This window comes from Melozone crissalis, unplaced genomic scaffold (genome assembly GCF_028551555.1).
Source record: "Melozone crissalis strain CALT ecotype California unplaced genomic scaffold, PUWL_Pcris_2 ptg000013l_1, whole genome shotgun sequence".
Lineage (NCBI taxonomy): Eukaryota > Metazoa > Chordata > Aves > Passeriformes > Passerellidae > Melozone > Melozone crissalis.
Window position 1 is genome coordinate 60584071 of NW_026535791.1, and position 23593 is coordinate 60607663.

A 23593-nucleotide genomic window follows, 5' to 3' on the forward strand; every position below is an offset into this window, starting at 1 on the left:
TAACTTTACTTTTGACCAAAAGAACGTGGATCTAATGAAACAATTTATCTTTTGATACACAGAACACCAGAGAAAGTTCCTATATACATAGAACTGTGTTAAGTTTTAATATTTATTGTAAACTTCCTGTCTCATTTGCATTATCAGCATTCTATCCAACCACTTACAACAGCAAAAGGATGCAGATTTCAAGCTTTCCCCTTCTATCTCCATAGAAGTATGGCAACTTTCTGTCCTGAACTTTCATACTTTACACACCTACCAAAGTATTTTGCATTCTGATCTGATTTGCCAGTACACCCGAGGCATTCTACTCTCCTCAGTTACAGCTGAGAAATTTCATAAATTGTTAGTAACTATGTAGGTGCCCCAAGTCCATTTAAGTGCATTTAAACTTAACTTAAATGAGTTTCAATGGTAATTTAGAATTGTCTGCATCTTGTATCAAAACAGATTATGAAGGACTGACAGATTCTCACATCCCAGCTCACGTAGTATTTTATCACCTGACTGACAGCACTGGTTAACTTCCAGCTATCACTGACTCAGCTGAAATAACATGTTGTTTAAAAACCCCTAGAGTTATTTACACCACAACTGGCAACCTTTTACTCACCACAGCCTAGAAATAAATGCAAAGTATACTCCTAAAATACTGGTATGAGACATTAAAAAGCTGAAACAATCTTAACCAAGCAGCTCAAGCATGACAGAAAGAATAGCAGATTAATGTTTTAACTTCTTGATGGTTATACTGTATTAAAATCAATTGCTCACAAAAAAAGCAGCAGTTTGGAAATTTCCAAAGGAAATACAGGGAAACATTTGCAAGCATTCTGTAGTTATCAAATATTAAAAGAGAAGTTTGATAATTTTGAGGGATAAACCTTAGCTGGCTGCCAGACACCCACCCAGCCACTTTCTCAATCCCCCTCCTCAGCAGGACACGTAGGAGAAAAGCTCATGCTCTGCCTTAGGAACAGGGACAGCGCACACCAGTTACCACCATGGGCCAAAGAGTATCAATTTAGGGAAAATTTATTTCAGCTGTTGCCAGGATAGTGAGAAACAAAGATGAAGCCAAAACCACCTTTTTCTCCACCCTCCTCTTCTTCTCAGGCTGATACCACTCCTCTACCTCCTCCCTGTCAAGCAGCACAGGTGGAATGGGAAACAGCTTGGACCATTACTCACAACCTGAAGTCTGCCCAATATGCAATAGCAGCATATAAACCCTGAAGTCCAACCAAATATGGAGTTTCAAAAATTGTTTTTATTGGCAAAGCCATTTATCACCAGACCTAAGATTCAGCTAGTACTCTCTAACATGAAAGCACAGCTAAACTTCACGTTTGACAAAATTCACAGGCACTGCAACAAGAAAACTGAACTTGCTATCTTCACATTAAGAAATTTTGTAAACTGCAAGTCCAATATGAAGGCAAGGAACCTTAAAAATGATCACAGTCAGGAAGGTCCATTGATCCTCTCTTTAGTAACAATCTCTATTTCTGAGAAGCCCAGGTTAAGAACTCCTTTGATGAATACCTTTCAATAACAAGCACAATGGAAACTAGACTTTCACAGCTGTTCCTTGCACTTGACCTTCCCTGAAACATTATTAAAAGCCGAGAAATGAGTTTTGAGAACAGTAGGATACCAAACTAGACCTGAGTCAGTGAGAAAAAAACCTCTCTCAAAAATATTAAGATCTGAGAGTGCACCCCATGTCCAGTAATCTCAAACAACAAAACACTAGTGGCAAACTGCCCTGATGAATTAAGAGATGTCAGCATGTTCCAAAATTGTACTCTTTTTATTACAGCCATCTTTTACTTACAGTTTGTTGGTTGATATCATCTTCTCCCATAGGTTCATCCACAATTTGCTGTCCATTCTGTAAAAAAGACACAAAGTGAAAATAAATACTGAATCCAAGTACAGAAATAAATATATTGGAAATAGGCTTTCATAGCATGTTACTGTACTCTCTTCTCCATATTCTACAAAAGCAGGTAATTGAAAGTAAACATTGAAATTGAAAAAATGAAAAGCAATTAAAAGTAAACAGTAAACAGGGAAAATTCCCTATTGCTGGCATGTAATGACACTCTTCCTTTGATCCTTGTGTATTCTCAACCTGGATGAAGTCACAGTAAGAAATACATAAAACCACCTGGCATTTGAAGCCTCACTACTACACAGCTAGACACTATTTTCCATTACTACAACTTCTGCAGAACAGTTAAACCTGATGAAGACTGAATGGCAAAAAGCCACGCAAAATAAACAGATAAAGGGGCTCCTTCTAAGAGCATGATCTTACATAGCAAGTCAGCCCTTATTCCACCTTAAAGAAAAGTTTGTAACTACAGTATAGGCTTGAAAAAAAATTGAATGCAATTCTAATTTTATTATCAGTTTTACAGCATTTGCCACTTTCTGTACTTTCCCAAGGGCTATTTTAACAAGCAATACAGAAAAAGGCTCTTTAATTTGAAATTTAGCCATAAAGATTTAAAAAAAAACCCCAAAACCTTAAACACCTTGTTGGTCAACAAAAGCTTTCTTTTGCTTGACAGTGATACTATACTTGGAGAATTTCTAAGAGATATTCTTCCCTGAAAGAATTTGAATGACTTTGCTTACACAACAAGCAGGGCCAATAGGAAGTTGTAAGTAGAAGTATGTATTTCCTAAATTAGGGTACAGGGCATCACCTCAGGCATCAATTCTTAGTTTATTCCTAAATTTTAACAGTGATTCAGAATCATTTTGGAAACAAATGAAAAACTATTAAAAATGGTTACCATTTTCCACTACCATTGGAGATAGAATTTGAGCTCATTTGTGCATTGTTTCCCTAGAGAATCCAAAGTCTAATTAATCAATTTTTTCAAATTCTAACTTACTTAAAAGTTACATACATGTATAGATAGTTACCTTTTAGATGTCAGAAAGTTAATAAAAGCTGTTCAGAAATTCAGATTTTAGCTTCATTTCACACCTTCCTTCCCATTACTCAGTTTTTCAGCACAATTCTTCAGAACTTTCCTAACATCGTCTGTAACAACTTCTGATTAATAGAATCGTCTAGCTTGCATTTGGCTAGAGGAGAGTCTTTCATATGTGACAGATTAATCACTTAAATGTTTTAATTTTCAAATACTGCAAATTACCTCTTACAAATTTTAATTTTCAAATATTGCAAGCACACTGAATGTTCAATCAGATGATTACCAGCTCTCTAGCAACAGAGCATTTTTAATTTTTTTTTCTTTTTTTCCTGGAAGATTCAGCTAGAAAAAGCTAAATTATAGAAATCATGGATTTCCCAAATATGACACAGGTGGGTTGGGATTTTTGAAGGGGTGTTTCGTCAGGGTTTTTTAGGGGCTTTTTTTGTGTTTTTTGGTTTTTTTTGGGTTTTTCTGGGTTTGTTTTTTCTTTTTTTTTTTGGTTGTTGTTGTTGTTTTTTGGTTGTTTTGTTCAGGTAGTGGGGAGGGGAAGAAGACAGGGTTTTCTGATTGTCTTCCTAGTGCAGACATCTGGCACATGGCAGCAGAGCTATTTTCTCATCTTTCCTGGCCTCAGGAAGACACTACAGATTTCTGACATGACTGGTCAACTCTGGAAATCATCTTTCCATGATGGAAAGATTTCTTTCTAGTAAGAAATCAGTGGCATGTGCTATACATAACTACAGCAGTGAATATAATCTTTAAAAGCTGTCTCAGTTAAGGGCAGTTAATACAAGCTTTTATCTGTACAACAAAGGGTAATTTGATGATTCTCCAAAAAGCCCACATTCCCCACACTGTAACATCTTTTACTTATATTGTACAGGCAGTGAATATTGTATTGTACCATCCTTCCTTAAGATACATAAAAAGTTAATATTATCAAACAGAAGACCAGAAAAATACCAGCTTAGCTAAGTAACAGAAATGAGTGTTTTTAATAAAGCTTGTTTACAGGGATAAGCTGTATATTGAGTACACATATATCATTACCATCAAGGCCACAAGTCACATACTTCCCCTTTTCTCAAATTTATGACATAAATTAACATCAGTATTTTCGCTATACACCTCTACATTCTGTTCAAGCCACAACATAGCTTCTTTCAACCTTGCAATCAGACAAAAAATAAAATTTAAAAAAAAATCAGTGGAACAAATAAAATAATTGACTTTAGCTGAAAAGGAGGAGTCTGTAATGTCCTAACAGCAACAATAGCTAAACTCTGGGGCCTAAAATAGGGCAATTTGTATATCAAAACCATGTGCTCTACACTGACTCCACTCCACATGCAGATTTTCAGAAATAGTGATTCCTGCTATAATAGTCATTCTGCTAAATAGAAATGTACATTAACTGCAGGTTAAAAAAGAATTCACAACACAGTAAGTTTAAGTTCTCCCATTTACTATTTTAAGACAACTGAAATCAGTTGGAAGTGAAATGCACCCTCAGAAACTTCAGAGAAGCTTCCCATCAAAGACAAAAAGGCGAGATCAACCTCTGTTTTTAAAAAGGCTCTAATCTTCAACCTCACTGACTTTCTCAGCAGTCAACCAGAAAAACCACAGCAAACTTCTGCAAAACAAATAAACTGTTTTGCACAATCTGGTCTTCCTGTTTGATCCTGCACTCCTCACAGTTACTTTTCAGCTGAACTCAAGCAAAACACACTCAGTGGAACTAGGAACAAACTCAAGGAATCAGCATGAGCACCATGCAGTGCTGTCTGAGCCAGAGCACTGGCTTAGCAAGATCTTTTCAAACAGGTCTACCCAAGCAATGATTATGCCAAGGGAATCACTGGATGGTAGAACCAGTTTTTCTCAGAACAGTCTGAACCATGTAAGGTAAAGAAGAATATGTATATATGATTTATGGTTTGCTGGTATACACCATTGAATGGAAAACAGCTGTGTATTCAGAAAGGCTACAAAGTGCACAGCCTTTCTTAGGAGTTCAAATGGAAAGCACAAAGGTTCCTGTTGGAATGGCACTATGGAAACCAGTGTGGAGTGAGGAGGTCAGCAGCACACTTAAGAGGTGAGCAAATGAAACATGTTTTGTTTTGCTGGGTGTAGACCCCCTCTAGTATTTAACCAGCACCAAGGGCCTGCCTCAATGACATAACAGGCTGGGAACAGATCTAATAGTCTGAAGAACACAGACTAAGAGAAGGCTGAACAATATATCTTTCACATTCTCAGATTACTTTAATTCAAAGGACAGAGACTCCAGACCTTGATTATTCTTCAGGTGCTCTCCTCTCATAGCAGGACAACTAAGTAAGCAGAATTGATCCAAGATCTGGCTATTTCCAGTACTCTGGTTTCAAAAGTAAAACATTTTTCAGATGGCAACACAAGAGAAGTACAAGAAAAATAACAGAAAAGGTCCACAGAAAATTTCTACTTCCACCTGAACACATCACCAAGCAATTTCTGCCAGGGAAAGGAGGGTGCACATCCCTTACAAAGGCAACCTACAAAATGGTCTTCCAATCCACTATGATTCAGCTTCCTATTCTGTTTTCCAGTGCAAAAAGTCATGTTAATTAAGGTTCAAATTTTTTTTCCACAAAGCTTTTAAACCTGTTGCCATACCTCACTAAATTAGTAGAAATCAATACCTAAACACAGCTGGGCTCCAGCAGTTTTCCTGAAATCAAATGGTCAAGAACACAAAGAGTTCCTACAGGTTCTCTACTAGGTATAAAGCAGGCAGACACCAGGGAATCTTTATCAGGCAGCTAGTACATGAATGTCCCCCAAATGATCTGACAGAACATGTGACACAAAAGTCAATCAATCATCAATATTTCTAGCAATCAAAAATTACAGGTTTCAACCCACTGAACTCTCAGAATGTAAGAACTCTTAGGAATTTCCTGGCAGAAAGACAGTTTAAAGCAAGCTTTTTTAAAATTCAAATTATTTCATATCTGGACCAGCAATACACATCCATAAAAAGCACACTGCAGGGACAATGTGGTCACAAGCAGCGTCATATGCTAAGATATGGCATCAAGAACACACAGTCATACCAAACCCTTTGTAAGAAAGAAGCACACCAAGAAATGCAGCCCACATCTCCCTACAATCAATTAACCACTTCCTTTGAAGCACTGAATATCCTGCACTTTACATGCTACAGTTACATATTGACCTGCAAGTCGTAATGCCACTTTTTTTTGGTTTTAAATTATAGTTCCAGCATTTACTGCAAGAGATCCAATTTGTCTCAGAAGTCTGGCAAAACTCACCTGCACAATAAACCTAATGCTTTTCACATCTACCTTTCTGATTAGTGCTGGATCCAAACGGGCAATTTTTTATGTACAACACAGCACCTAGCATCCATAAATACAATTAGGACTCAGCAATCTGGGGCAGGATATCTTATTTTAATAATAATATCAGGTAACCATCATTCCCAGTGCAGTGTTTTTCACATGTATCCAAACCATACCAATTGAAATTTTAAGTGAGCAAATCACTATGTTTCCTATTGTATTCATTTTTCACATTTTCCCCTTAGTTTCATCAATAATATGATAGACAGTATACACTTGAAGTTTTTAGATTTAGTTTAGCATCTCCATTCTTACATTCTGTTAATCTTTGTTCTTTTCTAGAATCTAAAATAGTTTTTTTTTCTGAAGGGCATTAAGTTTGTCCCCAGACCTTCTTTGATATTCGACACCTCCTCCCACATCTAGAATATCTCTCCTTTGCATTTAGACTACTGTTGGACTGTTTTGGGATGTTTAAGTATTCTTTCTGGTAAATATTTTAACTTTTTTCCTCAACTATGTTTGTCAGCTACTTAACTCTTTATGAAACTGATACCAATTGCATCTTTTGGAATAATTCTTCTGCCATTAAACTCAACATTTCCTAATTATTAATACTGGAATTGAGTATATAAATTAGTAGGCAGTCCTTATACTATTAACAGATTTCAGTAGACTTGGCAACTACTGGCTTTTCTATGTAATTGGTGCCTTGTAGCAGAACCACAAAACTCAGTAAAAACAAAAAATGTTATATTCCTAGACTTAGCAATTAATCAAGACTTAACAAGAGTTAAATCAAGAATTAAACTGTGTATCAGTGCAGAATGATGCTTTGAGGACACAAATAAGCAAAAGAGATAAGATGTCTGAATCAGACCCTTACAAATTGTTATTTGGAAGTTTTAACATGCCAATGAATAACATAGGTGATGAAGGCTCTCTCAGGTAACTCCTAGTTGTCAACTATGAAAACTGCCAGATCTACCCAACAACTGCAGTTATTGGATTTAAACACATGAGAACTTTCAGTATTATTTAGTCATGAAAACCCTGGCTATACATAGATCTGAGCTCTTTCCCTCTGTGCTTTCAAGGGACTCTCAACTGACAAAGCCCAAGAACTGTGAGGTCCTTGGACAGAGGAAAGCTGTGACAATGCTTCTGGCTTGTTTCAAAGCAGCACAAAATGCAGCATTCCCACTGGAACACTCAAAACAAACCTGTGCCACAAGGCACTGTGTGGAACCACATTTAGTAAAAACCTTTCAAACTGTGCACACTCAAAACTGCTATTCTAAGCAGCAGTGAGCTACCCTGAGAAAAAATTTGTTGGTCTGCAAAAAATTGTTGAAAATAAACTAAAAGGACCTTAAGAGGTTAGCTGATCTAGCTCCATGTACCAAAGCATGATCAGCTATTCCTACAATGCTGCTCACAAGACATTTATGTCTAAGCCCTTCTTAAATCTTCAGGAGTTTTCACAATCTATTCCAGTGCTTAAATAAAATATAAGGCTTTAATAGGATCTGAATTAATGACTTGTGCCCTAACTTCTGAGCTGTGAAGCCACACAGATCCAAAGCACTTACCTAAATCCTGACCTGATTAAAATTTACTAGATGTAAATAGCAGAAGTGAGCCACCATCTTAGACTTCTCTAGATGTTCTCTTATAGCACTTATCCAAAACATTTTATATATACTGTTAGAAATAATACATGCAAGTATTAAAAACTCTTTATTAAAAAAAATCCCACAAGCATTTTTAAATATAAAACTTTGTTATCTTGTGTTCCATGAATTCCACAGAATTTATTTTCCATTTTATTGTCTAAGGTGACTGGCTTCTTTATTTGCTAAGTATTAAGAGAAACAACAGGATGTTGAAACTTGCCTCTCCATAGACAAACTGAGATAAAAGCCATTAACTTGCAAATCATTTAGGTACAAAGCCAAACTTCTTTAAGTTAGCATACTTGGGCAACTTTATGTGATTTTGTAAACCCTATCTGCTTTGCCACCTTCTTCCCATCTAGTATGACTCAAGAGTATAGTTGAACAATACAGAAAAGCAGTCCCCCCTTTCCTGCACTGCAATGCTTTCCTTCCCTGGCATTTCTCCAGCACCCTGCCAAGGAACATTAGAAAAGAATAGTAAAAAAGTTTGCAGCTCTCAGCAAGTGTTAGTCTCTGAATTAACTCATCTTGAAGTCAAACAAGTGCCACAACATTACTCAAGATGCTGTACATATACTGTTATAAAATCTTTGTCTTGGACAAAGCAGTCTATGTAGCTAAAACCAGCTCCAAATCATGTGTGGTCATGCGTTCACAAAAAAACCCCAACCAATCAACCAAAAACCCAAGAAAATGAGAAAAAGACAGGGAAGAGAAAGGCTCAGTTCTCTACCTAAACAAGTGGATGGGTAGTAAATTATTACACTTAACACATGAATTCAGCAGCCTTAGTAAAAAACAAAGCCAAAACCCCAAAGCACCCAATCTCTGTTCGTGTGCTCCAAAGAGGAAGAAGAAACATATACATTATTAGAAATCACCCACCTTAATCTATCCAACTACTGCTGCACAGCTGACAATAGAAGAAATTCCTTCTGCTTGAACACATTATCTTAAGAGTGACTCTGGCACTCTTAAGAGAGTGTCCAAATCTTATTGCCAAGCCTGCATCTGCATGAGGAGGCAGGTGCAGCTCTCCTTCCCTGCCTCCTGCAGTGCCAGGCCCCCAGAAATGCCCTGTGCCCTCCTGGGCTCTGCACTGAGGGAGGACGTGCCAGGCCCTTCCCTGCGAGCAGGGACAGGCAGCAGGCACGGCAAGGCCCTGCACTGCACTCCCCTGTGCTGCACACACTGGCTTCCAGAAGTCAGCCAGTTTATCAGAATTCGTAATAAATTCAAAGGGTGAAATCTACACTTTTTTTACACTTACTTTATAATTTACTATTTGGACACATTTTGCTAAGAATAGAGAATAAGCTGTGGAACAACTTCACTATTTCCTAAAATTCAGGATTTCTGAAGTATAGTTCTGACTATGTAACAAAAGTCAGCTACAGGAAGACAGAAGGAGGAAGAATCCCCATGAAGCTTAAAGAATTTTTTCACAAGTAAGTAAGTTCTAACAGTAACTAATTTTGACAAACATGTTATGCAAGAAATAATTCAGATAATATTTACATCCTAAAACCACCACCTTTTGAATATGCATGACAAAGAGAGTTTTATTTTTCAGAGCTATGTATCATTGGATATTTAAAATCACAAAATACCATTTCTTCACATCATCTACATACAGCTAAGCATGTTTCAATAAATTATCACTTGAATTAAGTTAAATATTCTTTTAACATTTATTTTAATTTAAACTTAAAAACTGTCAGGAAACATACCCAGACCATAATAAAGTATTTTAAAGATACATACTCACACAAAATTGAATGGCTTCACTGAATAAATAAATATATTAATAATAAAAATTATTTCCTCCAAAAATAGTTAAGTGGAGCATTAAGCACACCACAGAGGTTTCTTGCATCAAAGACAACATATGGTAACTCTTACTGATAGGAATAAACCAGCAGTAACTTTGTGGTCAAGGCACTGGAGCAGGTCCCAAAAAATCAGAGTTCACATAATTCTAGAAGAGACTCAGTGAATGATGCTAGATGGGGTCACTAAGCTGTTGAGCCTCATTTTCCCATCTGCTACACAGGACTTTTTTCTCCCCTCTACTTACAGTGGGTGAGGCATTTAATCTTATTTCAGGGAATAAGGAGAGAATAAGTAGCACGGTATCACGTATGCAAGCATATAGCACAGCAACGGTGGTATCAACCACTTTGGGCAAACTTAAATGTTCCCTGAAGGGATTCTAACTTTTCCCAGTTTTACTGATTAAGTTGTTGCCCTCTTAAACATCACCGAGACTGAAAAAAAAAAAACAACTATATGAATCTACTCTGGCCTAAAAAAGTGCTTAAAAGTTTCACTATTGGAATATGGCTATGAATTACATATCTGGTGGAAAAAAGAACCCAAACAAAAAAGCCTCAAATTCAAAACAAAACATCTCCCCACAGAAAAAAAAACACAATTCCAAACCAGTATCTTGAGTAGGCTCTGAAAGCTGGTAGATCTGCCACCTGCCAAGATCAGTCAACACCCAAAGCTAGTATTTTTGATGTGCAGAAATAATTAAACGCCCACCTCCGTCTATGTTTCAATGTGACTTTAAGTTTAGCATTTCAAATGACAAACAACTACAGTCAGTGTGACAGACCACAACCAATTCAAAGATAACAGACCTTTAAATGTGTCAATCTGCTCACATCTACTTTGTGTTACAGCTGGGGCAAGAAATATTGCCTACACTACAACAAACAAAACAATAACAAGAAAAGAACTGCCCATGTCCTAAGAAAAGCAACAGAACCATTCAAAGAAGTTAAACTCTACACCTTTACAAGGAAACCAAGAGCTGCAGTGAGCACACAGTAGTGCATGGAGGTACTGAATTCAACAAAGTAAAGCTTCTGCCTATTCCTGTCCCACTCAGCTGACCACAGGACATGATTATTATGTTACAGACTAGGATTGTATTAACTGAAAAACAAAGCAGGTAAAATGGTACCAATAAGGATATGAAAAATCTGAACACCCCTCCAACACTTTTCATGCAGATTATGTGTTTCTCAAGACAGTATTTACATACATATAAGATCTGTTATCTGTCTATCACAACAGTTTGTGGAATATAGCGTATACTACTTATTTAAATGAAAATTAAATTTCCACTTCCCATTTTTAACTCAGTACAAGAAAACATCACCCCACAAATCAGAGAAAAATTCAGACTTCAGAATGCACTATGCTGACAGCACTTCTGCATGAGAAGTGACAGCCGAGCGCTGCACATGATTTTGTCTATAATGGAGACACAATGGATAGTCTTCAAAACCCCACAGACCAGTCCATTTACGTGATTCCACTCTGGCTTTAACTATTTACCAGTGTTGGCTATACCAGAAATGACTGTAAATATAGCCTTTGCTCCTGTGGAGCACAAGTACAACACTGATTACATGGTACAGAATGTGAAGAGACAATCACAACCACAGGCTCAGGGCTACAGGTGGCAAGACAGCCGACAAATTTCAGCTTCCAGGCCAGAAATATATATTGACACAGAGAATGCCATGCTGACAATCAAAATGATATTACAAAGCAAAATTTGCATTATACTAGTTTCTTTAAAAAATCAGCAGACTGTTAAATGCTAGCATCCCTTGTCTCATGAAAAGTTCAAATAATCCTGGACACAGAATTTAAAACAAAGAAATTTGGGATGGAAGATTCATACCACCTATTTAAACACCTGAACAAGTGACCATAAACTCTGTCAAGAGCAGTGGAAAAAAAATGAACTTTCTCCACAGCCAGTCTGGAGCATTTAAATTAAAGCACTTAATGACAATTGTCACAAATACTTCCCAGAACACCTAGCAAATGGCATCTCCTTATGATGGCCAGTTCTCTCAACATACTGGTGCCCAAAATGTGGCTGCCATAACTGTATTCATTCTCCTCCAGTTGATATTAATATGCATGGCTGGGAGTGCAGATCAAAGGATCAGGCTAGTTATTCAGGCATTCAAATGCAAACTCAAGTCATCAATACTTAATTTGCTCGAAAGCAGATGACTTGCAATAACAGGAATATTCTCACCATGAAAAACAAACCTATGCTTGTTATGAATCCTGAGTAGACCCTGAGTCAGTAAGAGACAGCATCATTCCACAAGCTTTAAAGGTGCTGTGATTTACAACATGAAACTGAAACTACACGTACAGACAAAATATTTTTAAAATAGTGTAATAACTTTACACATTAAAAAAGCTGTCAGAGATGCAATGTGGATCACTGACCTATGTGCACCTGTAGAAATAGAAGTCCTGAAAATCAGAAAGCCACATTTAAAAAAAAAAAAAAAAAAAAAATGTCTGCTTTATCTTTTAAGAAAGACAGACTATATTCTACTGTTCGGCACCCCTAAGTTACAGCAGCTCTTTGTGGTTAAGGACACTTCTAATCTAAAGCTATTTAAAGGTATTCTAGTCCTCCTCCTAAATTTGCTCACCCATCACAGAATATCACCTCCTTGGTGGTACCACTGTAACTACAGGATTGCACTGGGAAACAAATGAAAAATCAAGTCAATTAAATATTCCACGAGTCGTTAAGAAAAGGAAAGTGTCTGAGCTGAGTTTTAGAGCTCAGAGACTTGTAATTCCATATGCAGCTAATACAGCATTACAAGAACTGTGTCAGCAAATCTGAGAGGTTAGCAGAAATGCTTTACTGAGAGTTACAGCTAAGACATTATTAGTATCAAACTATGACTGAAACCACAATGAGTTTCAGGCAAATGTAAGAACATTTTTGCCCAAGGATACTCTTGCAGAATAGAGTCTGTAATTAGGATATTGCTATGCTACAGATAAACACAACTCATGCAAATCAAAAATCCAAGTTATGTATTTAGGTCACTTGTTTATGTATTTGAATTAAACTTATCTATTTTTACTAAAATCTTTTCTTAAATAGTCATTTCACGTAAGCAACCTTTCTAAGTAACTTTTTCCTTTTGAATGTCATCTGAGGAGCTTTTGCAGGTGCAGCCTGGTCTTTTCAAAAACTGTTTATTCTAGGCTAAGGCCTTGGAGTGCAAACCTGTCAGTTCATGCTGTTTCATGTTTTATTATTGGCCCTATACATTTTTTGGTATAAACTACACTACATGGTACACTCATGTCAATAAAAAAGTTTAATTACTTTTAAGGAAGTGATAAAATACACTTGTTTCAAAAAGTTTAGGTCAGCAATTTAAAAACAAATGATGTCTGAAACATGCTAAAACAAGTAAAGTATAATGATGCAAGTGCACACATTGCAATTAACAATCTATTTTTCTACATATCTAGAAAATACACTATTATTGAAGTTAGACCGCATGCAGTGAGCATCAAAGACTAAAGTAACAGTTACTTTTCTCTAAATGATTAATCTGTTTTCCCCTACCACCCTCTGCCCCACCCTCAAGCATCACACTACTATTGTACTAACTCCCAGTTTAAAATCATCTAAGATCACTACTCCAGAAGTCAGTGAATAACTAGCACGAATTTAAAAGTAACTACAGTAGCTGGCAAGAATAAAAAAATGTATGTGCCTGTCAGATCTGAACTGTAGGTTCCTGTGACTCCTTGAGATACAGTGGCTTTCAGCAGAAGGATGACAAGACAAAGATCAAAAGGACAAATCCTGATACTGCAGAAACTCTGCATTGGTCCCTCTATGCTCGTCTCACTAAGGAGAGAGTCCTAACCTTGCGACTAATTGTTGTGAGCTGGCCTGAGTCCACACCGTTCCACATCAGCATCACTTGAAGCAGCCTGGCTGAGCATCAGCTGGAGCCGATTCAGGTCGAAGCTGCACTGTCAAAAGCAGCTTTTTCTTTTCAGATGGAATTTGGTCACAAAGTAGCACACGCACTGTGGGCTACTGGGGACTCACGGAGCAAGCACAACTGACTGGGTAGGTGCAGTGATTACTTAGATCCAAACCAAGAGTAGTAGGAAAAGACATTAAAATAGCTGAAAGCTTCTATGGCCTCGGTATCAAGTGCCTCTAATTTCCAGCCTAGGAAAGCTGACACGCGTCCTGCCTAACAAGGACAGGCACAACACAGCACTCCCCGCTACCACAGCGGGAAACCCACACTGCGCGGCACCCCGGGGTTCTTCCCGGCAACGCCGCCGAGCACAAAGCTTCACCCATGCTCCGACACCCTTCACGTCCCTGCGGTTTCCCAAATTCTTGCGAAACTGCCGGCAACCCCATCCTGCCGAGATAAGGGGGCAGCGGCACCGGGCGAGGACCCACACGGGGAGCGGCGGCAAGGCGAGGGCACCGGGCAAGGCGAGGGCACCGGGCAAGGCGAGGGCAGGCCTGGCCCTCCTGCCCACCTCGAGCCCCGCCGGCGGAGGCGGCGGGGCCGCCCCGGGAAAGGAAACTCGCCGTGACAGTAACCAGACACCGCGCTGGAACAAAAGCGCCCGAGCCGGCGGCCACCACGGAGGCAGGTTACTCCCTCCCGGGAACGGGGCGGAAGGGGAGGGAGCGCGCCGGGAGCAGCCCGGTCCCGGGAAACACGCCCTGAGCCCGGCGCGGGCGGGGGAGTCCCGGCCGGTGCCGGCCGTGAGTCAGTGCCCCGGAGAGGAAGCGGCGTGCAGGGGCCGGCGCTCGCCGCGCTCCCCCGCCGGGCCGCTGCCGCCCGGCCCCCGCCCGCTGCCCACCCCGAAACCTCTCTAGGGGGAAACTCTGCCCATCCCCTGAGCGACGGCAGCACCGGGAGTCCCGGTCCCGTTCTCTCCTCACAACTTTCCCCGCAGCAACCCCCCCACCCGCGCCGTACCTCGGTGCTGCTCTCGGCCGTGCTCTCCACAGCCATCTTCTGCCAAGGGTCTGCCAACTGCGCCAGGGGCATCTTCCCCGCCCGGCTCCCGCAGCCTCCGCGCTCCGCGTTCCCGCTACCCGGCGGGGGCGGCCAGGCAGGCAGCGAGCGCTGCGGAGAGCGCCGGACAGCCCGGCTGGCTCCGGCGGCGGCTCCTGCGGCGACTGCTGCCCGCTGCCGCCGCCGCGGTGCGCCCGTCCCTCCCCCGCGCCCTCCCCGCGGCCGGGCGGGGCCGCGCTGCCGCCCTCCCCCGGCCCGGCTCGGCTTCCGCTCACGACATGGCGGCCGCCGGGTCCCGCCCGCGCCTGCGCCCGGCGGCCCCGACCGCCGCCGTTCCGTGCCCGTGAGAGGCCGCGCCTTCAGCGCTGCCGCCGGGGCGGGCGCGGCCCCACAGAGAGGGGATGCGGGAACCGGGATTGCGGCCCTCCCCGGGCTGAGGGCAATTGGAGACACGGAGAGTTTGTTTGCACAAACAAGCGCGGAGGGAGAAGTCGAGAGGCGGGTGAGACGTGGTGTTGTGCAGAATATCATTAGGCAAAGAGGGAAAGAATTAAGGTGTAGGAATTTGTTTTTGTGGCAACACCGTTTATGTCGTGGTTGGACTGCGTGAGTAGGAGTTGCCTCGAAGCGGGAAAGTCATACTTCCCCAGGCCAAGAGACATGAAGGTAAAGCTGTCAAAAAGCCCCCCACAGGTTCTGAAAAGGGCCCTTACTTTTTTATTCTCAGCTGTTAGCTGGTACGCAAACATATAAACTGAAACCCACAGCCTATGGGGTGTTGCATGGCTCTCCTAAAATGCTAAGCACTGTCATAAACACCCATCGTTTTGCAACATTAGATGCCTTGGCTGATGCTGAAGAATCCATGAAACATAAGACCAGCAGCTGAAGGTGGGTGACCGCTGGTGTCAGACTTCTTGCTGTTGAAGCCAAGCTTTCCAGAACTCTCTGAGAAGGCCTCTTAGTTTTCCACAGTCCCCACTGCCCCGACCATTTCTAGATTTTGACAGGTCACATGATTTATTCCATCCTTTATAAAAGTTAACGTTCTTTAAATACTTGGAAGGCTTTTTGGAGTGGGAGAAATGGCAAGAGTGCTAGCAATTAAAAGTGTGTGTGTGTTTGTATGTGTGCATGCACACACTGTTGTGATGAACACAGGCTGCTTCTGTTTCTGTTTGGTAGCAGTTTTGATCCCCCTTCACGTTCATGTAAGCATAAATACCCATCTACAAAGAGCAGCAAAGGAGTGGATAGGCAGTTGCTCATAATGAATGAGTTGGTCCTTCACTTGGTCCTACAGAGACTTCCATATCTGCAGTAAAAGGTCACAGTTGAATGATCACCTAAAGCCAGGAGGAGCAGATGTGCCCTCATTTACTGCAGTTCAGTCTGGGCCTTGCATCAGTGTCTCTTGAAGGGGTGCAATTGTTTGTGCTGTCTTGTGGTGAGTTATACCAGCGAACAGATCCACATCAAAACTTACCCCACCATACCCTTTTTACCTCCTGTTATCCTCAAAAAAAACCTCACCAACCAACCAACCAACCAACCAACCAACCCACCCTATTAAAGGCTGAAGAGGAGCTGGGACTGCTTCCTTCCAGTGTGGTCAAGTTGCAGAACTCTGGCTGGTTAATGATATGAAATTTAGAACAATGCAAACGTTACGATATTAAGCACAATGCAAGGAATAATTTTTCATAGTCTGATCAGCACCAGGTTACTTCAGTCTCAGACTGGCTGCTGGAATGTTGAACATAAAACTAATTTTTTACAGCAGTCATGCATTATGTGGTTGACACACAAATCAGGACTTTAAAAAATATCCCTGAGTTAATGTAAAAATTCATGATGTTAAAAAAAATGTTACCTTACATCCCTCTGGAAATACAAGTTTCTATTCCCCCACAGGGATATTTCACTTGACTTTATCAAAACTCATGCATTTGTACCTGCATCAACTGCACAGTCAGGTACATACATCTGAAATGTGCCATTAGGGAGAAGAACCTGAGAACTGAAAGGTGGCAATCACGAGAAAAATACACCAAACCTCAGCTTGCATTTCACATAGTTCAACAAGTCCCTTTTTATAAAAGACTTCCTTCCTCTAACTAAAAATCTCCATGATCTCTTTTCCTTTCATAGTTGTCTAGTCCTTTCCTGCCATGGGTACATGTTCTAAATTACTTGTTTGAATTTTAAACTCTTTTTAGAAGGGGAGGGGGGTCATAGTTTGGTTATCATTTTTTACATAGATCCTCTTTTGTCCTTCACTGTATGCATCTTACAAATCCAAAATAAAACAGGGGCAAAGGTCTTCTGCACTAGCAGGTAAGAGGGCTGCAAACAATAGGAATCTGACCTTTTCTGAGGCACTGAAGTACAGAGAGTAGGTAGAAGTATGCCATTTCATTGTTCAGGGGTTTCAGTATTGTTGCACCACACATTTAAATTTTATAAAAGAGAAAGCTGCATCAGGATTTTAGTAGGAGTTACTATGCAAGAACAGACTTCAGGGCAAGAAAATCATCTGGAAAGTGTCTCCACAGAGAAGACAAACATATCAGTTAATCTCTGGGAGATGCAGGGGATTCTGACTTTCAAATCCTGCTAAACTCAGAGTTGGATCATCCTCCCAGCAAGAGGTAAGATGCTGAAGATATTTTGCCTCAAGACAGTGGTTCCTATTTTTCATTCCTTTTGTCTCAGGCCAAAGTAAGGCAGCGCCTTCACTGTGGCAGCAGACCTCTCCCTTTCCCCTCTTTCCCTCTGGGCACAGCTAGCTCTGCTTGACTGCAGTCCCTGCTAATAACTGTCTGTCACCAGGCTGGGCTGTGGGCGTTGGTGTCACCTTTGCATATGTGCTTGCAATTGTGCTGCATCCACATGGATGTTTTATATGCATTGCAACCGAAAATTTGATCACGTTTGGTAGAAAAGGGTAGCATATGGCACTGAAATGACAGTGCTGTATAAAATCCCATTAACTTGTCATATGAATTAGATGGGCTTCACATGCTGCACCGTTTTTTTTCCTCTTGTTTCTAACATACCTCACTAAAATGTCACTGGATTGCAAGGGAGACATCAGCTTAATAGCACTTACCTGTCTTTTCCTACAGGCAGCCTCTTGACATATATGTGACAGAAATTAGGGAAGCTTGCTTATGGATGGTTGTATCTAATGCTTTGCTTAGCTTTGAAGTAGTACCTACTTACTCTTTGCAATTAGTGCAGAATTAATTGCAGAGTTAGTAAATCACCATAGTCACGCCCCCCAAAATAATAAGTATAAACCAAAATTATTTTACTAATATTACTATCAAAATAATATTTGGGAACTTGAACTTGCATTTTCAAAATACACATAAAAGTGGGGAGAAAATGAAAGGAAACTATGGCAACAAACCCCACAATCTGACACTCATCTAGAAGGTCTAGTAGTGCATTAGGTGGGAATTATGATGCAGTATCTTCTGAATTGAATATGAAACAGTAAATACAGTGCAAAAGTGTGAAATTCTGTTTCAAGTATTATGACCACAGCACTGAGGTGTATAATTTGAACTTAATGCACAGGAAAATATACAGAAGGTACTATCTGAATTTATGTGGGAAAAGACCTCCAAGGAGTTAAAAATAATCAACACTGTTTATTTGTATAGCTAATAGACAAAGAGAGTCTCTTAAGACACCTGGATTCAATTCCTAGCAGAACACAAAGGACAATTGTGTAATTTAGTCAGTCACTTCATATAGATGAGATTCAACTAAGAAGACTTAGTCTATCTTCATGATCTTTTCAAAAGTGTGAGGAGGCCTTGATTGAAGAAGTGTAAATACATTCTGCCAAAATAAACTAAGGAAACCTTAGTGCTAGTTAGAATTGGCTCTGTGCTTAAGGTGCAGGTATAAGGAACATCTCCTTAACCTCATTGGGATATTGGAAGGATGGTTTCAGTGATGTTTGGGAAGCTGACAAAGACCGGGGGAAGAGAGACAAAGTGCTGCAAGAAGTTTCCAGGTGGTGTGAGTTGTCATAGCAGAGACACCAGAAGGATTTGCTGTATGAATCAGAGTTATAATCAATAACTAAAAAGGGAAGAACTGAAATGAATGTCTATTGTGTATTAGGATTTAACCTGACCTTTCAAACAACATCTGCTGAAGGGTGCTTTCACCATTACAGGCCCCTGGATGATGGAATCATACAGGAATGCAAACATTTCCTGCATTTTCCTCTGGCAGGCTCTTCTTTGAAGTTCTAATCCTGCAAGTGTAGTAAATGTGATAATGACAATAAGAATGCTTCTAAATCCTATATATGTTAGAGATACAATGTCTGACTCACTGCTTAAAACTATAGCTTTTCTGGATGTAAGTATGTTTACATAAAATTGCAATGAAAGGGTAAAGCATAATGCATTAGGCTCGATGGAATTACTTATCCGAGTTTTATCTGTGGTCACTATGCTAGCAGGAAATAATTGTGCCTGTGGTTTCTACATCCTGAGTGGAAATCTGGAATTCAATAAAATATGGTCTCATTACAGCATACCTGTCTCCAACATATGTTCTCATTTTAGAGTTTCTGTACATACAGATAGCTCAGATTTATTGTCTGAATGACAAAATTTATCCTGTTCACCACAGAGTATAAGAAACCTCTTGCTGAGCTTTGAGATCTTACATGGAGACCTGCTGTCAAATACGGAATGTAAGTTGTCATCCCTTTGCACTGGAACATTGAGAAGCAGATTAGAATTTCAGATTGGGGTATTTTGAGACAAAAAGGAAATGGTGGAGTTTGAACAAGCATCAGTGTTCAAGGGTCAGGGTTCTCTTGTGTTAAATACAACACAAGATAGCTATTTACAAAAAAAAGCAACGAAAACCAAACCAACCAACAAAAAAACCCAAAACAAAATCAGTGGTGATAGAGATAGAATATGATGTTATATTATACAATATAGCAATAAAAAACTCATCATCTTCACAAATCATTGCTATAAAACACACTGTTTAGATGAGGCACAGCATTATTTATGCACCCTACCCCCCACAGATCTAGGACTTTAAGGGTCACAGACCCTTTTATTATTCTTATCAAAGTAAAGGGCCTACTGACAAGCAAAGCCTATTTTATCTCACTTTTTTGCTTTTTAACCTTACTACCTAAATTTCCTGATTTTATGCCCTCACAATTAAATAGTGCCTCAGTCTCTTTGAAAGCTGGTTACCAATTCTACTCTAACAATCTTACTCTTCACTTCCTTTTATAGATTATCCAGCATCTCTTAGCCAAGAATCCCTTTTAAATCGAGAAAGATTCACTTTCTCTTTACTGACCCTTAATTATACTGAACAGGATTCTCCAGACTGAGCTAACAGCTGTCCTTTATCCTGCCTGACAACACCTGATGCTCATTCCCAGTAGTCTGGGGATATTTCCAAGATATGTGCTGTTGAAGTGATCATACCTAAAAATTACCTCTTCTGGTTTGAAAGATCCATGTATTCTCTCAAAACAGTTCACTTGCTTTTCCATTGGCATCTCACCGTTGTGCTTTGCCTTTTGCCCTGTGGAGAACAAAGCAGTGTCAGAGGGGGCCCAGGTTTGTGATCATGTCCAAAATGTTATCCAGTGATCAATAAAACCTGTTACATCATAGATGTAAATCAGTAAGGATCATAATTGTGTACATTGTACAAGAGCCTGTGTAGAGGTAATATTTTCCTCAGCTCCCTGTATGAGCCCTGGGCCCCTCTGTGATTCAGTGAAATCATGGATTCACACTCCTATGTGCTGTTGATACATCAAAAAGAAACTTCACTGATGACTGCCTTACCGTAAAGTGTTTTTTGGCACTCACTATTGGCTGGGAGCTATCAAACTCCAAACTATACTGACTCCTTTCCTTGTGTCCTACAAGTGATTTTACTGGTGAAAAGGTGCTTACTCTAAGTGTAGATACTTTACATCCCCAGCAATCATTTCAGCACATTGCCATGACACAGTTCCACAGTGACTGCATGTGTCTGTCCCCCAAAGTCACTGCTTACTGAAGGAAAGTGATGGAAGACAGCTTTGGAAGCATTATCAGGAAGCAGTGAAGGGAAATATGTTAGATGAAACAACCCTGTTCCCTGAATAAGTACCTCACTCTGCCCCAGCTGTATTGACCCACTTTGTCCTATTTGATGGAGCAAAGACACTCTCGAGGCCTTGGTCCAGAGTCCCAAACTTGCCAAAAGGAGTAGCAGGATGAGGAGGCAGCAACATTTATCTTGTGCTGCAGAGCAGCTGAAGACTGTGTTAAGATGTGGTTCTTTACTTAGAGCTTTAGTGTTGCAAATGATATATATGTGACAGGTGAGTCAGAAGCTGTGAAGTCTGATACCTGATGAATGTTCTGGGCTTAAGTGGTATGGACTTGATCTACTAGGATGGATCATGATATGAACAGACTAATGGGGAAGAAGGTAAGGGAGTAGAAATCTGTTTTTAGGCTGATGGGGATTTTGAAGTTTATAATGAATTTTCATTCTCAGAAGGAGGTGAGGCTTTTTGTTCCAAAGTAGATGTAGATTGTTATGGGAACTAGGCTGATTAAGAAGGAGGTTTTGGCTGTGTGGTTGTGTTGGGAGTGTTCTTGAGGTTGTTGGATAGAAGTGGAAATAGGATGAGGGTGAGTGGTATGGACTTGATCTACTATGAGATGGGCAAAATACTGGAGGAAGGCAGATTGTGGAAGATTTTTGGCTTGTTGGTCATTCTTTATTAAGTGCCAAGGACGGTAATGTAGGATAAAATGGAGAAGGAATGTTGAGAATAGAAATGGCTTTTTAAACAGGGAAAAGAGCAGAACAGTTTTAAAGGAGCTTATAAGTTTATAAGGAGTGGTTGTGTCTTGGATGTGAATAGCCAGTTAAATATATACTTCAGTATAAAAATGGTAAAGGCTGTTGTGTTCATAGTGATAAGCCAGAGAGATGCTCTAAACATTTGTAGAAATCTGTCAATATTTTCTTTTTAAAGTCACTTGATACAAGATTAATGAAACAACAACCATTCACTGTCTCATTAAATCTGTTACAGCTGGATACAATTTCCAATGGCTTAGCTTAATGCTTGCAGTCAGAAGTAAATTTTCAGCTCATGAGTGGACATATAAGTTAATAGAGTTTTTGGTATTACGTCACCACAGACAGTAGAAGGGATTAAATGAGTTGTCAGGATTGTATTCTTCCTCTACTGATTCACTTTCAGCAAACTGAAACTTTGTCTGACTTCAAAGAAGCTATTTTAAAAATCACAATTTTCAGGTAGGAATGACGTTATTTTGCCTGCTTCATCAGAATGAATGCTCCTCTGCTGTGCACAAACGCACTGTTTGCCCTAGTTTAACAAAAGCTTTGATGGGGGCTTTGATCAGTGTTGACAGTGTTCCTGCAGTATTTCAGTGCTTCATTACTTTTTGCTTTCTAGAACCCCTACTAATGATGTTGGTTAAGAAAGAGAGTAAATTGCAATAAGATGGCCATCTCCAGAGAGTGCTGAATTGGTCTGTTGTGAGGCTTCCTTAATTATTAATTTCGTTACCACAGATTTTTTAGGGTTTAATAGTTTCTCAGGACAAAGAGATTTCTTATTAGCTCCTGAAAGCACCACTCATCTGTATGACAAAATTTGTACACTTTAGTCAACAGAATACCTGGTACATTCACAACATATCTTGTCATGAATGTTCTTGTCTGAACTGTGACATTCTGCATTGGGTTTATTTTTTCCTTGGACACAAGCAGGAAATCTGTCACTAATTTCCTTCCGGCCGGCTTTGAGTGCCTTTTCTCAGTCCTCTTAGTCCTCTGTACATTTCTTCTTCTTCATTTCACCTTCTGAAGACAGACCTTGTTTCCTTAGCTTCATTCTCATGTTTCTTTCAAGGTTTTCATAATCCTTCTCACGCAGCTTAAATCTGGCACTTGGCAGAAGATTGCCTGCTCTCATTGCATTATATTAAGTAGATCTGAGGTGCCCACCCACCTCATGTACATCTATTTCCTCACTTACTATGACTCCTCTTTCTGCCCTGTCATCATTATTTTTTAATTATCTGTATATTTTATGTGGTGCATCCAAAAATTTTCTTCCCCTTCTCTCAATAATTTCCTACTTGCTGCACAAGAAGCCAACATCTCTAATCCTCCTTGTCAAGTCATCAGCTTCTCACTAAATCATGTACCTTCAGGACCTGCATATTGGCTATTCAGCATTTCCTTCCTGTCTGTTGCCAGTGCCAGGAGTTGCAGTCCTGTTGCTGCAACGTTCTCATCACCTCACATCTCATCACTCACCAACACAGCCAGGCTGCTCCCATCTCCCTTGACACTTCCACACTTGCACTTCTTTCTGCTTCTTACTCAGGTTCAGCCTCATAGCTTGGCAGAGCTCTGCCTTGGCTTATTTCTTCCTTTTCTCCTTTGTCTTGTTCAGGGGCCTGTATACTCATGCATCTTCTTTTCTGCTGCTTCTCAGCCTCATGCATTTTTTATGTCACTCTGTGCTTCAGGCTTCTCATGTAGAAAGGCCTGCTTTTCCCCAAATCCCCTCGAGTCTCCCTGGATCCACCTTAATAGTGCCTCTCAGCCACTGTCCCAGAAAGTCTTTTTTTTCCAAGTTAGAAAACTCTTCAAAGCACAGTTTTTGTACTGTCAAAAAGCAGAAGCTTTTCCACCTC

The 23593-nt window shown here is 40.2% G+C and overlaps 1 protein-coding gene across 2 annotated transcripts in view; it reads right to left on the minus strand.

Annotated features, from left to right (window-relative positions):
- Positions 1-14979, minus strand: part of RPS6KA3 (ribosomal protein S6 kinase A3) — a 73480-nt gene extending 58501 nt beyond the window's left edge. For both annotated transcript variants that reach the window (XM_054271420.1, XM_054271419.1), the window contains exons 1-2: positions 14808-14979; positions 1841-1897 (exon numbers count right to left, since the gene is read on the minus strand). In XM_054271420.1, the coding sequence (XP_054127395.1) occupies positions 1841-1897; positions 14808-14879 (129 nt within the window). In that variant the 5' untranslated portion in view covers positions 14880-14979. The remainder of the gene's footprint in view (positions 1-1840; positions 1898-14807) is intronic.
- Positions 14980-23593: the final 8614 nt, after the last annotated feature.